This window comes from Dissoconium aciculare (genome assembly GCF_010015565.1).
Source record: "Dissoconium aciculare CBS 342.82 unplaced genomic scaffold K489scaffold_6, whole genome shotgun sequence".
Lineage (NCBI taxonomy): Eukaryota > Fungi > Ascomycota > Dothideomycetes > Mycosphaerellales > Dissoconiaceae > Dissoconium > Dissoconium aciculare.
This window is the reverse complement of record NW_022984956.1, coordinates 14826-30310: the sequence shown is the minus strand read 5'-3', so window position 1 is coordinate 30310 and position 15485 is coordinate 14826. Positions and strand designations below refer to the sequence as shown.

At 51.3% G+C, this 15485-nt stretch overlaps 4 protein-coding genes across 4 annotated transcripts; 3 read left to right on the top strand and 1 right to left on the bottom strand.

Moving 5' to 3' along the window:
• The first annotated feature begins 304 nt into the window (after positions 1 to 304).
• Positions 305 to 6711, top strand: K489DRAFT_356379 (PLU-1-domain-containing protein). The gene is made up of 2 exons (XM_033602536.1): positions 305 to 1138; positions 1216 to 6711. The coding sequence occupies exons 1-2, from the start codon at positions 704 to 706 to the stop codon at positions 6322 to 6324; spliced, it is 5544 nt and encodes a 1847-aa protein (XP_033459595.1). The 5' UTR covers positions 305 to 703; the 3' UTR covers positions 6325 to 6711.
• Positions 6612 to 8150, bottom strand: K489DRAFT_379925 (N-terminal nucleophile aminohydrolase). The gene is made up of 2 exons (XM_033604765.1): positions 7453 to 8150; positions 6612 to 7394 (listed from the first exon to the last, which is right to left on the bottom strand). The coding sequence occupies exons 1-2, from the start codon at positions 7941 to 7943 to the stop codon at positions 7025 to 7027; spliced, it is 861 nt and encodes a 286-aa protein (XP_033459594.1). The 5' UTR covers positions 7944 to 8150; the 3' UTR covers positions 6612 to 7024.
• A 239-nt stretch (positions 8151 to 8389) lies between these two features.
• Positions 8390 to 10149, top strand: K489DRAFT_318648 (uncharacterized protein; the record flags this gene model as incomplete). The annotated part of the gene is made up of 2 exons (XM_033601337.1): positions 8390 to 10036; positions 10117 to 10149. The coding sequence occupies 2 exons, from the start codon at positions 8390 to 8392 to the stop codon at positions 10147 to 10149; spliced, it is 1680 nt and encodes a 559-aa protein (XP_033459593.1).
• Positions 10150 to 12162: 2013 nt separating this feature from the next.
• On the top strand, positions 12163 to 15029 carry K489DRAFT_379922 (DNA repair helicase rad25). The gene is made up of 2 exons (XM_033604764.1): positions 12163 to 12404; positions 12458 to 15029. The coding sequence occupies exons 1-2, from the start codon at positions 12242 to 12244 to the stop codon at positions 14830 to 14832; spliced, it is 2538 nt and encodes an 845-aa protein (XP_033459592.1). The 5' UTR covers positions 12163 to 12241; the 3' UTR covers positions 14833 to 15029.
• The last annotated feature ends 456 nt before the right edge of the window (positions 15030 to 15485 follow it).

The window sequence follows — 15485 nt, the reverse complement described above, 5'->3', positions numbered from 1 at the left end:
CATTATATGAGGATAATAATGTACTCCGGGCCTAGAAGCGAGCCTGACATATGACCATCTACGCAAGAATATGGCTGCCAAGATTCCAAGCTTTAGATACCAGGTCAGGACCGCGTTCGAGGTGAAGAATAAATCCCAGTAGAGTTGTCATGCCCACACGCCCACTCCGAGGCATTGTCAAGTTTAGCCCCAAAGCGTCATCTCGTTTTGGTCGCGCAAAGCCGAAAGTCCAGGGCGCCGCTAGCGTCACTCCCACACTCATGTACCGGGCTGTACTTTCTCGCTAGTCGACCCTCACAGCACTGTATGTGTGTGACTGTTGGATGCCTTGCTGCGCTGGCGACTGCTCCGGCCCCATCTTTCATCCTCATCACTCTCTCTTGCTCACTCAATACTTTTCACCAACGCCAGCGGCCTGCAACTAACCCATCGATCATCCTGTGTCAATTCGAATGCTTGCGGCGCAGTCACTCATTTCAGAGGGTCACACTTGAGGACCGTCGCTTTTCCATTTCGGCACTTGTCGAGCGAGATTGACACACGCACGTGGTCATCCATATATCAAAAGCCGCCGCTGCTTGCGCCCGAACATCAAACCACATGTAGACTCGGTGCAAGCCACGACATCCATGTCACGACTTGATCAGCACTCCGATTGATACATCGATTTCCATGCGTCAAACCGACTCAACCATCCACCACGATGGTAGTGCCACCGAGTGCTGGCGCATCAGCCAGCATGTCCGCTAATCGACCTTCACCTTCAGCCATGTCAACGAATATGGGCACCCCTCTCGGGAACAACAAAGGCAAATCGGCCAACAACGCGGCGGCGACAGGCACATCGGCTGGACCACCCTCTGGCAACAATCATGCCGTTCCACTTAGTGCACGACGGGCGGAGCCACTGGATCTGTCGACGGTGGAACGTCGAGGTCATCCCACTGAGAAGCCAGAAAGAGTAAAAGCAGGCAGAATGTTTGGAATCCGAGAAGCGCCAGTGTATCGACCTACGGAGGAAGAATTTCGCGATCCGATGGAATATATGCGAAAGATTGCACCAGAGGGAAGTAGATATGGCATTGTCAAGATCATTCCGCCCAGTAGCTGGAACCCTCCATTCGCGATCAATACAGAGGTGCGTACAAGTCCTGCAGTGGATGGCTCAGTTGTATTAAGCTGTTCGTAGTCCTTACTGATATGATGGAATTTTAGCGGTTTCATTTCCGGACTCGCCGTCAAGAGCTGAATTCGGTCGAAGGCGGCAACAGAGTCAACAACGATTATCTCGATCAACTAGCCAAATTCCACAAACAGAATGGACACAATCTAAACCGCTTTCCGAGTGTGGACAAACGACCACTGGACTTGTATCGCCTCAAGAAAACGGTGGAGCGCAAAGGTGGTTTCGATTCCGTGTGCAAGACAAAGAGATGGGCGGAAGTTGGCAGAGACCTGGGCTACAGCGGAAAGATCATGTCGTCGCTTTCGACTTCCTTGAAGAACTCGTATCAAAAATGGCTTCTACCATACGAAGACTATCTTCGTGTTGCAAAGCCAGGTGTCCAACAGCAGATCGAGATGATGAACGGCGGTCCATATACCCCATCGCCAAATCCGTCACCTGCTAAGAAATCGCATCTCGGAGCGCATCAAGTTGGCTCGGAGAATGCCCAACAGTCTTCCCTCATGCAAGCGTCTACCGCACTACATGCAACCTTGAACGGACATGGACCCACAACGCACGAGTCTAATGGCCACCACATCTCCCATCCGCCGCCGCCGCACAGTGGTGGTTTCACGGCTGTCAATGCTGGCGGCTTTACCGCCGTCAACATGCCCACTCAGACTTCCTCTTTCACTTCTGTGAATGGCACAAATGTTTTCTCGGACTCAAGTCACAATACTCCCCAACGCCATCGCAATAGTCCTCATCACGGTGAAGCCGACTTACAGAACACCTCGTCCCAGCCTAACGGAGCCTCCATGAAACGACAGCACAGCGACATTGCCACGGATGACCCCGACTATATAAGCAGGAGAAGTAAACGCTTACGCAAAGACGTGCCTACGGTCGCTGGCAGTAATATGCACCTCTCGCGCATGGCTAATGCTCGGACGCAGCTCTTAAGAGAACGTGGCGAGTATGTTGCCGGTGAGATATGCGAGTCGTGCGCGAGGTCCGAGGAATCGATCAAATTCATCAAGTGCGAGAGCTGTGACTGCGCATACCACATGTACTGTCTGGAGCCTCCAATGAAGCAGCCACCAGATCACGAATGGCATTGTCCAAGATGCTTAGTGGGAACTAACGAGTACGGTTTTGAGGAAGGCGATGTGTACTCTTTAGCTGGGTTTCAAAAGCGCGCCAGTGAATTCAAATATCATCACTTCAGCAACATCCCTCGGCAATTCAGCCCATTCAGCGAGACCAAGAATACGCTTGAAGAGGAAGATGTCGAACGCGAATTCTGGCGCCTTGTTGAGGATTTGACTGACACAACGGAAGTCGAATACGGCGCAGATATCCATTCGACGACTCACGGTAGCGGATTCCCAACGATTGAGCGTCATCCTCGAGATCCTTATTCGACAGATCCATGGAATTTGAACATCCTACCACTCGATAAAGAATCTCTATTTCGTCACATCAAGTCGGACGTGTCCGGCATGACTGTGCCATGGTTATATGTGGGCATGGTATTCTCGACATTTTGCTGGCACAACGAAGATCACTTCACGTACTCGGCAAACTATCAGCATTTTGGCGAGACGAAGACCTGGTATGGAATTCCGGCCGAGGATTCATACAAGTTTGAACAAGCCATGCGGGAAGAAGTGCCGGAGCTTTTCGAAACTCAGCCTGATTTGTTATTTCAACTCGTGACTCTTGCAAAGCCCGAAAAATTGCGCAAAGCTGGGGTCAATGTTTACGCGATCGATCAACGCGCTGGGCAATTTGTTATCACTTACCCACGAGCGTATCATGCCGGCTTCAATCATGGTTTCAATTTCAACGAAGCCGTAAATTTTGCGCCGAACGACTGGGAGCCATTTGGTGAGGAAGGCGTCAAGAGACTACGTGAATATCGCAAACAGCCATGTTTCTCTCATGACGAACTTTTGCTCACCGCAGCTTCCCGCGACCACACCATACGCACAGCCAAGTGGCTCGGACCGGCATTGGAACGCATGCTGGATGACGAGCTTGCTGCACGTGAGCATTTTCTCGTGGGACCTACTGCAGAATCGGGCCTTGCACCAGAGGAGCCGTACACCGGACCCCGGTTTAGCAAGAAACCTGAAGCAATCGATGCTAGCAAGGAAGAAGAAGAGGTCATCTGCACGTTCTGCAAAGCATACTGCTTCTTATCACGATATGTTTGTAAGAAGACCGGCAAAGTCATGTGCCTGCTACACGCTGGCCATTACGAATGCTGTGATGCCCCCGAGTCTGCTCGCCACTCTGGGCAGGGAGGCGAGCATGGCTTGTATCTCCGCATGCCTGACGAGGTGCTCCACACAACAGTTCGCAAAGTCATGGACAAGGCCAACATCCCCGAATCATGGGCTGCCAAGGTGGATCAAGAGCTGAACAATAATTCCACGCCGTCGCTCAAACACATGCGGACTCTTCTGTCCGAGGGCGAGAAAATCCAATACCCGCTCCCACAGCTCGCAGGCCTACAACAATTTGTGGAGCGGTGCAATGCGTGGGTAGAGGAAGCTACTGTGTACATTACACGCAAGCAGAACGGGCGGCGCAAAAGCGAAAAGTCGCTGAGAAAGAGCTCTGCTAAGGCGGAAGCGGAAGAGCGCGAGAAAGAATTGCGAAAGGTTTCCAATATCTATGATCTCCTTGCCAGGGCCGACCAGCTGGGCTTCGACTGCGCTGAGATCAACACTCTTAGAGAACGCGCCAGCAGTATCGAGGAGTTCCAGCTCGACGCTAACACAGCCCTGAACAACATTCGACATACGACGACGGGGCAATTTGAAGAACTAGCTGAGCGAGGCCGCGATTTCCATGTTGATATGCCAGAGCTGGACAATCTTGATCGCGTTCTCAGGCGATTGAGGTGGAATGACACGGCACGTCAGAAGCGTCCACAATACGACACTCAGCGCCAGGATCAGAGCCTCGAGGAGATCGAAAAATTCATCGCTGCTGGGAGAGAAATGGGTGTACCGGATACGAACCCCGACATGGCATTCTTCATCGAGCACAAGGCACAAGGTGAAATTTGGGAGACCAAAGCGAAAGAGCTCATGGCTGTGGAGCAAGTTCACTACCAGCAATTAGATGCTCTGTCGAGACAAGCTGCGACTTTGCCTGTTACCCCAGCCACCCTCGCAGCGGTGGAAGCAATACTCAAGAAACAGCGGGAAGTGCAGGACAAGATTCTCTCGCTGGTGGAGAGAACAAAAGATCCCGAGTTCCGCAACCGTCCGACATATCGCGAGATGAAAGAAGTCATGGATACCTTGGAAGAGCTGCAGAGCAAGCCCGCCGGTACCATCGATCTCGAGAAAGAATCAAAGCGACACGAAGACTGGATGCGACGAGGCAAGAAGCTGTTCGGAAAGGCAAATGCGCCGCTCCACATTCTCCATCAGCACATGCAGCTAGTCGATAAACGCAACGAATCCTGCTTTGATCTGACCGATAAGCCCCGCGGCCCAATAGAGCCATCATCGCGAGCTGCCACGCCGGAAGAGGGTGCTCAAGTCGCGGACGACAGCGGCTCTAGCAGAGATGTTTTCTGCATCTGTCGGAAGCCCGAAGCTGGCATGATGATCGAGTGTGAACTTTGCCACGAGTGGTACCACGGCAAATGCTTGAAAATTGCCCGTGGCAAAGTCAAGGAAGACGATAAATATACTTGCCCGGTTTGCGATTGGCGAGTCAAGATCCCACGCGATGCCGCTCGGCCGAAACTCGAGGACTTGCAGATCTGGCTTGATGAGCTCGAAACGCTGCCATTCCAGCCTGAGGAGGAGCAAACATTGACAAGCATCTGCGACCAAGGTCAAGCGTTCCGTGACTTCATAAAGCCGTATGTCGAGCCATCTGTGCCAACTACTCCTGATGATGTCACTTTGCTGCGATTTTATCTGCGAAAGATCGAAGGCGCAGACATTCTTCTATCGCCGGAGACCAACTTCCTACGCCAGGAGCTGCACAGGCTTGCCCCAGTTGCCCCGGTTGCCCCACCAGTCATTCAGATGTCAATGTCAACACGGAAGCCTCGCCCGACCAAACAGCAAAAACTCATGGCTCAGTTGGGTATTACCGACCCTGAAGAGCTACCTGCTCAATTTCGTGCGAAGCCTCACATCGCAAAACGTAAAATGTCGGAAATCGGCAAGGCTCAGCCTGTATTGCAACCTGCCGCGGCCGGCTCACCTGCTTCCGTGAAAGACCTAGGGCAGTCATCTCCTCGCTCATCTCATGCCCAGGGCACGCCTGTGGTTCAGCCGACCCCACCCCCAAATGCGAAGAAACATCTTACCGCATTAGCTTTACAAGTGTTAGGGCCGTTGGCCAAGCCAGAAGTTGTCGATCAATTCCTTGCAGGCGAACCGCATGCCAATCGCGACCGGCTGATGAAGGTCAAAGCTGTGCTTGAATCTGGAGATCCGGCGGTGCTGAAAGACTTCTCGCTTTTCAAACGTCGCGTCAATGAGGTCCAAACACCATCTCAAATCCTCGTTTACGATGGTGTCAGTGCCGGCCATCGCTCCTCAAAAGCCAGGGCGGAACCTTCAAACAGCACTGGCAGAAACCCACGACAAGCCACCCGGAACGAGTCTCCGGGGCCTTATGGTAGTGCGCACTTTCAATCCCGCCGTGGCGCCTCTCCTCCGATCTACGATCCCCGCCCTCTTTCCATGTCCGCAAGTCCCTCTTCACACGCAGTGCATCTCAAATCCTCCACCACCAGCCCAGAGATTCTAGGTCTATCTGGTGTCCATGCCAGCAGCAGCCATGGTATTTCTAGCGGAATGCCTGCCGGAATCTTCGACTCGCCCAAGAACTCCGCCGGCACTGGCGCTGGTTTGCACAGCCCTGGATTTGGCGGCTCGCAGCAGAGCGCTGGCGGTAATCTCGAATTGGCCTTCGACGATCTCGTACAGGACGACATCCACGATCTCTCGTCTGGCGTAGGAGGCCATGAAGCTAAACATCGCGCTCCATCCGCAATTGATCCTCATCTCGGCAATGCAGCAGGCGCTGACGATGGTGCCTCCGAGGGTCAACAACCTAGCGATGATGTTCCTCGAGAGAGTGCGGCGCAAAATATCGATCCGGCGCTGGCTTAGCATGCCGATTCTTTGATCGATCCCGATTGCGATCACTATCCTTACTTATATTTGATTTGACCCCCCTCGACATCTCCGGGCTTGTGGCCAAACTCTCTCTTCTTACCCTAACAATGGAGGCCTTATTGACTTTCGGTGTGGGGTCGATCAACGACTCACAACCATGGACCATGGAGGAGTCAACTGTGTTTTCCATTTCAGCTATTGAATTCTTTCTTGCAGGAACCAAGGCGTGGTTCTACAAAATTGGCCTACGGGCCATTGAAAAAGCCGGTTTATGATCGGATCGGCGTTTGTATGTGTTTTTATTTGATTCCCCTAGGGATATTCTTTGCTTCGCTGAAAGATACGTTGTATTTCAAAAACTCATCATATTTGGAACATGGCTTCATCAATCTCGTGCTTAGCCACACATTGTGATGTATTGTAGGTAGCTGTCCTGGTGCATTTCATCGCAGGTGTCTCGCACCCACATGCAAAACGCCGATGCGACAGAGCTAGATATTGTCGAGGAGGAATGCTGTGAACATGTATCCCGTCGTTTTTCTACCATAGAAAAGTTTCTATTCGTCATCTTAGCCCTGACGGATATAGTACAAGTATTCCATGTGAGGCTCTTCACTCGCATCACATTCATCTCGTTTTTGACGTCGTTTCTGCATATCAATTCCCTTCGTCCTCATCATGAAGACCCCGGTCCTTACTCTCCCTGCGCTCCTTCGCCGGCCGGCCGTGTTACGAGTACCTGCTCTGGACCTTGTGCACTACTTGCTGCATCACCAGCGGCTGCGCGAGCACCTCCTCGTCTGCTGGCATTTGCCTCTGCCGCCGCGTCTTTGTCCTTGTTGATCTTCTCGACGATCTTCTCGATTTCCTCGCTTGGCAGCATCTCAACTGTCTTGCCGGGAGCCATGATCGCAATCTCGATGTTCTTCGCACCTGTCTGTACGACTTCGAGTAGAGATTTGATTGTAAGTTCGATGGTCTCGTCGCGCTTCATGTCGTCTTTGTGATTTCGCTCCAGGAATTCGCGGACAGTCTTTGAGGAGCGGCCGATTGCGTTTGCTTTCCTGTAAAGAGTTAGTATCCCTTGACAACGTTAGATCCGAATCGAATCAAGGAACATACCATGCGCTGTAGATCCCTGAAGGCTCGGTCTGGTATAGTCGGGCCTCGTTGCTGCCAGGGTCGAATCCAACGATCAATGTGGAGATGCCGAATGGTCTGACACCTCCGGACTGTGTGTATCTCTGCTGAACACCAGCAACATATTTCGTAATGTACTCCACACTGACAGGGTCCTCCACGGTGAGACGATGCGATTGTGCTTCCAGACGCGCCTTGTCGACGAGGATACGAGCATCGGCGTTCAATCCGGCAAAGGCCAAGCATACGTGTGTGTCAAGCATGCTGATCTTTGACGGTGTGATGCGGGTGTCCTGTAGTTTGAGTGCTGAACGCTTCTCACATCCAAGGACAACACATTGTTCGCCTTTGGCAGATCCTTTCACGGCAACCGCACAAGTTCCTCTCTTGACCGCCTCCAAGGCGTATTCAACCTGGAAGACGTGCCCGTCAGGGCTGAAGACGGACAATGCGCGATCATAGCCGCTCGCCATGATGGGATGAGGGAAATAGGGCTTGTGTTGGTGTGAAGATCAAACCACACTGCAGTGAAACTTGACTCTGGCCGAACAACCTGTACTGGAGAACTTGTTAAAAGAAGGCAAGATATCTTGTCGACGTCGGGGTTGTAGTGCACGATTGATGATGGTGTATGTGAGCTCACATGTGCCAGGTACAGTCAAGCACATCGACAGCACGCGTGGAGCTCACAATGACATAAATCGTGGCCCTCCGAAGTTCCAGGCACCATCACTGACGACGAGGTTTTCTACGGGATACCAGGTCATGCACGGCCACCATCGGGGGTGTCAGCTTCCAATGGCAAGACTATCACCAGCGTTATCGTCTCCGATACAGCCATTCGTGAAACCCCAACTTTGCTGCCCATATCGGACCTTTGGAATCCCTGCACGATATTTAATCACGCAGCGCAATTACCATGACTTCGTTGCAACGAACCATAGTGGGCCTGCGACAGCTTCGCATCCGCAATGCGACATTTCAGGAATCCTGTGCCCTTCGCATTCACAGACAGAGAACAGCATGCTGCTCACCACAGATGAGATGGCAACACGCCGCTCCCGCAGCAACGACGAGCTCGGAAACACCACCAGAGAACACGCCCGCTAAAAAGATCAAATACACTACCGACTCATATCCAACATTGAAAAGGGATCCGCGATTCAAAGAGATTGCGAAGGAGGACGTCAAGTTTTTCAAAGATCTGCTGGGCAATGAGAGCGCAATAGTAGATGGCGTCAACCAAGATGCAAGCGGCGAGATTGAAGCGTTCAACGCAGACTGGATGCGCAAATACCGGGGGCACACACGGCTAGTACTGAAGCCCGACTCAACCGAACAGATCAGCAAAATCATGAAATATTGCAACGACAACCTGATTGCCGTAAATCCTCAGGGCGGAAACACAGGCTTGGTCGGTGGATCAGTACCTGTCTTTGACGAGATTGTGCTCAACTTGAATCGCATGAACCGCATACGCTCCTTCGACGATGTCTCTGGTATCTTGGTTGCAGACGCTGGAGTTGTGTTGGAGGTCGCAGACAATTACCTTGCAGAGAGGGGACACATCTTCCCCTTGGACCTTGGCGCAAAAGGAAGCTGTCATATCGGTGGAAATGTTTCGACTAACGCTGGTGGACTGCGTTTTTTGAGATATGGTAGTCTACACGGGAGTGTCCTAGGTCTTGAGGTTGTGTTGCCTGACGGCACAATCATGAATGATTTGGGAAAGCTACGCAAGAACAACACGGGCTACGATCTCAAACAGCTATTCATCGGTGCAGAGGGGACTATTGGTATCGTCACAGGAATCTCTATCCTCTGCCCTCAGAGGAGTTCTGCCGTCAATGTTGCGTTCTTCGGCCTTGAATCATACGAAAAAGTTCAGGAAGCATTCAAGGAAGCCAAAAAGTCACTACAGGAGATTTTGTCTGCCTTCGAGCTGATGGACCTGCAGTCACAAAAGCTCTACTCCCGGGCCACTGGCAACAAGCTGCCACTGGAACAGGAATATCCTTTCTACTGCCTGATCGAGACATCTGGATCCAATGCCGAACACGATAGTGAGAAGCTCAATGCCTTCCTCGAGCACGTCATGAGCGAAGAGATCGTGTCAGACGGTGTGGTCGCCGAGAACGAAACACAGATCAAGAACCTTTGGCGCTGTCGTGAGGGCATCAGTGAATCATCACAGCATTGGGGCGGCGTGTACAAATATGATCTCTCCATCCCTCTCCCACAACTCTACGCCCTCGTCGATGACGCTCGCGCACTGTTTCAGAAGAACGGTCTCATGGATCTAGAGGATGAATCAAAACCCGTCGTCGACGTTGTCGGCTATGGCCACATGGGTGATTCAAATTTGCACCTGAACGTTGCTACGAGGCGGTATGACAAGGAGGTCGAGAAGGTACTTGAACCGTGGGTGTACGAGTGGGTGCAGAAGCGCAATGGCAGCATCTCGGCCGAACATGGCCTTGGTGTTGCGAAGAAGGAGTTTGTTAAATACAGCCGCGACGAGACGATGTTGAGGTTGATGGGCCAGGTCAAGAACCTCTATGATCCGGTAAGTGCTTCCCCTTCTTCGGTGGTTCGAGGCATCTCGAAAATGTTTTGCAATATTTGACTGACGAATGTTTATCACAGAACGGAATCATGAACCCATATAAGTACATCTGAAGCCTTTCTCGAGCACAGAAGAAATTCAGCCGCAGCGTTCACAATTGGAAGCACCCGCATTGAATTGCTTTGCCTTTGTTTTTACGAGTACTTCCGCTCTGAGCGGACGAATGATAGACTCTTGTACATCATTGTTGAGCCAAGAAGCGAGCTGGCTACCAAAACTGGCGCACGTGGATATGATCGCGCGCACTCTGCAATGCCCTCGGTCCAGCCGATTGCATCTGCATACCTGTCACCCAACTCTGGGCATACGAGTTTTGCACCACCCTGATCGTGAGCGGATGATCTCCGCTTCCTTCTGCCATCAAGTTGCTTTGCTGAAGCCGCTTGACAGCTTGACAGATCGTCAAAGTCTGCTTGTTCTGATTCCCACAGGCATATCCCATACCGTTGAAGGTTACGCTGTATCTTGGCCATCGCTCGATTGCTTCGTGAGTTTATGAGTAGTTGACACGGCCCGCCATAATTCTCGTGATATGGGAAATACCTTCCGTTGCAATCCTCGGGAATCTTTCAAATGTTCCTGTGGAGCGAACGGCGGCACAGTCCATCCGTTGAGAACGAGGGGGTCGATGAGTAGATGTCGTATTTGAGGACCGCGACGTGTTAGTGGCTGGAGAGAGCTCATGACTCGGAAGCGACCGTTCGTTGTAGTTTTTGAAGTGGTGGAATTCTAGTCTCTTCACCAAGGCCGAGATCGAAAGTGAGTCTTAATGTTGAGCCGGACGGCGAAACAAATGAGAATGAGGTGCATGAACATCCTGGCGATCGTCGAGGCCTTGGCCAGCAAGGGTGGTGACTGGTTTTGGAGAGTCAATGACCGGCGTTGTGGCGGATGACAAGAAGGATTGGATGTGGAAGAACAACATAAGTTTGAAAGGAAGTGAAAGACGTGCGCTGTCAGTGTCGTCACGCGAGCACCTTCCCTGTTGTTCACTTGTTGATGTTACATTACAGGGATGATGTGACAGAAATTCACGCAAGTGGTAGAGACCAATGTATAATGATATCAAACAATCAAGCGCCAACATCGGCTTTCTCGGCGGCAGCTGCAACTCGCACTAGAATCCCAATTGCGCGTACACTCGTTCGCTGGCGCTATGATACCGGAATTAGCAATGAACATCAACATCACATAGTATCTACGTAGTTATCCCAGATATGAGTGTACTAAAGGTGACGATGTACACCAAGGTTCTTCTGAGACGTCACTGTACCCAAGAGCGCAATCGCTGATGAGAGCGTTCAAGGGACATTGTTCGGCGTTTGTACTAGTGGGCCATGGCATTTGCATGGCGAAATCTTGGTTGTTGGGGCCGCGCGTAATGTGCCGGGTTCAGCCGCCGATCACAACAGCTTCAATGACCGCATTTTACGTTTGATGGACAAAATTCTCGATCATCGGTTGATTTGTTACAAATTCGAGATATGTCTTCCTCGAGGTATCTGGTGTGATATGCAGAGTCCGGAGCGGGGATGTGTGGCTATGTCAAGGAAGTCGCTTGCATGCATCGACAGAAATCACTGCCGTCGAGTCTCATCAATCGCTGTGACGTTTCGCTCTCTAGGAGTCAGGGCTGCTCTGTATCACTATTACTCAGAGTGACCTAGCCGCGCGTTTCTCTTCTATGATGAGGTGAATGACTGGTTTCGATCACAGATGTTCATTGCATCCTGACTGTTGCGGCCTTCAACAGGACCCGCATGTTGTCGTGTTGCAAGCTTTCGGAAGAGACGGGTGGAATGGGGTCGCACATTGAAGAGGCACGAGAGACTACAGAGACACGAGGTTGGCGTGATGCAATTGTGCGGAGCAATCGTGAATGCACGAGTCATGAAAATGCCATGGTGGTTCGCGTCGTCTGTTGCACTCATCAGGCGTCCCGTGCTCAATTCTACCCAAGTACGTGGGCAGCCTCCAGCTGAGCGTGGCGGTGCATTTGGCTGACTAAAGCGTAGAATGCGCCCTCTACGGATATCTTCAATCCTCATCTCGCCCTTCAGGCCCCAGCCAACTCTATACACCGTTCATTCGCCATCGGTCAGAGTCTCACTGGCATCGCCGTCCAGGCTGTGAAAGTTTCGTACGATGGCGCCCAAACGTAAAGCTGCACCGGCGGCCGGACGCCAGGCGAAGCGAGTTGCCTCCGGTGTCAGTACACCTGTCAGCCAGGGCAGCGACGAGGAATATCGTTCCGACGGCGATGATCTGAGCGACGATGCCGTGGAGGAAGTACCCAGGAAGTATGATGGTTAGTGATCTGATGAACAGGTGCTGGTCCAGACATCCCTGACATCCTCTCAGAGGTCGTCAAGCGATATCAACCAGCTACATATCATAGTCATGGAGGAGACGCCGCCACGCATCTCTTCAAGGCAAATCGCGACTTCTCGCGTGAGGTCCTCAAGCCCGATCACCACCTCCGACCTCTATGGATTGATCCACAAAATGGAAAAGTCGTGCTTGAAACCTTTGCGCCCAGCTTCAAGGCTGCGCAGAACTTCTTGATTAACATCGCCGAGCCACAAAGTCGAACGACAAACATGCACGAGTATACTATAAGCCCGCACAGCCTCTTCGCCGCTGTCTCCGTAGGTTTGACTGAACAAGACATCGTCCGTGATCTTGAGCTATTCTCAAAGACCAAAGTACCTCAAACCATTATAGATTTCGTCCACGAAATGACACAGTCATTCGGAAAGGTAAGACTCGTTCTCAAACACAACAGATACTTCGTCGAAAGCAACGATGCGGCCGTACTGCAGATGCTTCTTCGAGATCCTGTCATCGGCCCTTGTCGTGTAGAAGAGTCGGAGGAGCTGCATACGGAAAAGGCGGCGAAATTAGGAGGCTTGATCATTCCAGGAACAAAAGATGCGGCAGGAGTCAAAGAGGCCATGGCACAGGCGGCGGCGCAAGAGAAGCGTGAAGGTGAAGATGACGAATCGGATGATGAGTTCGGAGGCCGGGAAGCAGACAAGGATATGGCGGAGTTCTTGCGTGAAGAAGAAGATGACGACGAGTTGGACCAAGTCCATTCCTTCGAAATAGATGGCAACAAGATCCAGGCTGTTCAAGAGCAGTGCAACGTAACATTACATCTACCACTCACAGAAGAATACGATTTCCGCGCGGACGATGTCAACGCGAATCTGGATATCGATTTAAGACCAAACGTCTCAGTTCGATATTATCAAGAGCATGCTCTGAGTAAGATGTTTGGAAACGGTCGTGCTCGTAGTGGAATCATTGTGCTCCCCTGTGGAGCGGGGAAGACTCTTGTTGGCATCACGGCAGCTTGTACGATCAAGAAAAGCGCTATCGTGCTTTGCACAAGCGCCATGAGTGCCGTGCAGTGGAAGGAGGAGTTCAAGAAGTGGTCAAATATTAACCCTGAGGACATTGCTATCTTCACCTCGGGAGAAAAGGAAAAGCTCAATCACAAAGCCGGCGTGATCATCTGCACTTACAGCATGGTCACACAAACCAAAGGCAGAGCGCACGACAGTCAGAAAATCATGGACTTCATCATGTCTCGAGAATGGGGTCTCATGGTCCTGGACGAAGTGCATGTGGTCCCGGCCGAAATGTTCCGAAGAGTCACAGAGCGTATCAAAACGCATTCCAAGCTCGGTTTGACCGCCACACTTCTGCGAGAAGATGACAAAATTAAGGATCTCAACTTTTTAATCGGTCCGAAGCTGTACGAAGCCAATTGGTTACAGTTGAGCGAAGAAGGCCATATTGCCCGCGTGCAGTGTGCAGAGGTTTGGTGTCCCATGACGACCGAGTTCTACAACGAGTACCTCCAAGCCAACAACACCAATAAAAGAAGCTTGCTCTCTACCATGAATCCTCGGAAATATCAAGCATGCCAATTTCTGATCAACTTTCACGAACGTCGCGGCGACAAGATCATTGTATTCTCGGACAATGTCTACGCATTAAAACAGTATGCCACAGGTATGATGAAGCCCTTCATCTTCGGTGACACGCCTCAACATGAGCGTGAGAACGTTCTACGGAACTTTCAACACAACGACGCAGTTTCTACCATTTTCTTGTCGAAGATCGGAGATACATCACTCGACTTGCCCGAAGCGACTTGCCTTATTCAAGTCTCCTCCCACTATGGATCACGACGTCAAGAAGCCCAACGATTAGGACGTATCTTGCGAGCCAAGAGACGTAACGACGAAGGTTTTAACGCATTCTTCTACAGTCTCGTCAGCAAAGACACCAACGAAATGTACTATTCTTCCAAACGCCAGGCGTTCCTCGTCGATCAGGGATATGCTTTCAAGGTAATTACCCATCTTAACGGCATCAACCAAATGCCCAATCTCGCTTTCAATACTCAACAAGAGCGCATGACCCTCCTCACCGACGTCCTTCTTCAATCCGAGACGGCTGGTGACGTCGAGGATATCAAAGATGACCTTTTCAGTCGCCAAAACGTCGGTCGCAACAAGAAGAAGGGCTCTGGTGTTCGTCGACAAGCGGGAACCCTGTCCTCGTTGGCCGGCGGGGACAATATGGCTTACATGGAGTACGGAAGAGGCAATGCGAATAAAGCTTTGGCGAAATCAAGGAATGCTTTCTTCAAGAAGGATGATCGCTTACGAGAGAGGAAGAAGAAGCAGGCCGATGAGATGCTTGCGATGGCGAATCGAAATTGAGGAATGCTTGCTATGTCGTTCAATTTCTTCTATATACTCGCACTACCTTCTGTAGTATATGCACACCACAGGGCCCCGACAAGCTTATTATCCATCAATCTCGTGTCTTCTGCACATATTCTTCAATGTAGACAGCTAGCTACCGTATCTTCGATCTCGGCCTGCTTTGAGGGTGCATGGCGTGCTCTGAATAAATTATCGTGCTTTGAACATATTGATGAGAAGCAAGTGCGCAAGTCATTGTGAGCGTTGGCGGAGATGACTTGGTTTCCGGGATATGTCCGGCTTCCGCCCAGTGACGGAACGCGACCTTGTTTTGTTGTTGTAATTTTTACACATCAGACTATTGTCCACGGCCTTGAACCCCTCACATCGTCAGTTCAATCAATCTATTTATCATCATTGACCAAGAGATCCGTTGGGGGTGCGAGCGGAGTGTTGCTTCTCGGATCATCGCATTTTCCGACCTTTTCAGCGGTCAAGTTCGGTACCAGAACGCGTGAGGCCGCCCTCCGCCCTCCGCCCGACACCTACAGCATCGGCAGGGCTCGTCGATGACTCACCAGGTATCGAGTCCTCTGACTGCTAATGCTATCTACTCGCGAATTTGTTTTGACCGTCGTTTTTATTAAGCGGTCGAAGTGCCCTTTCAG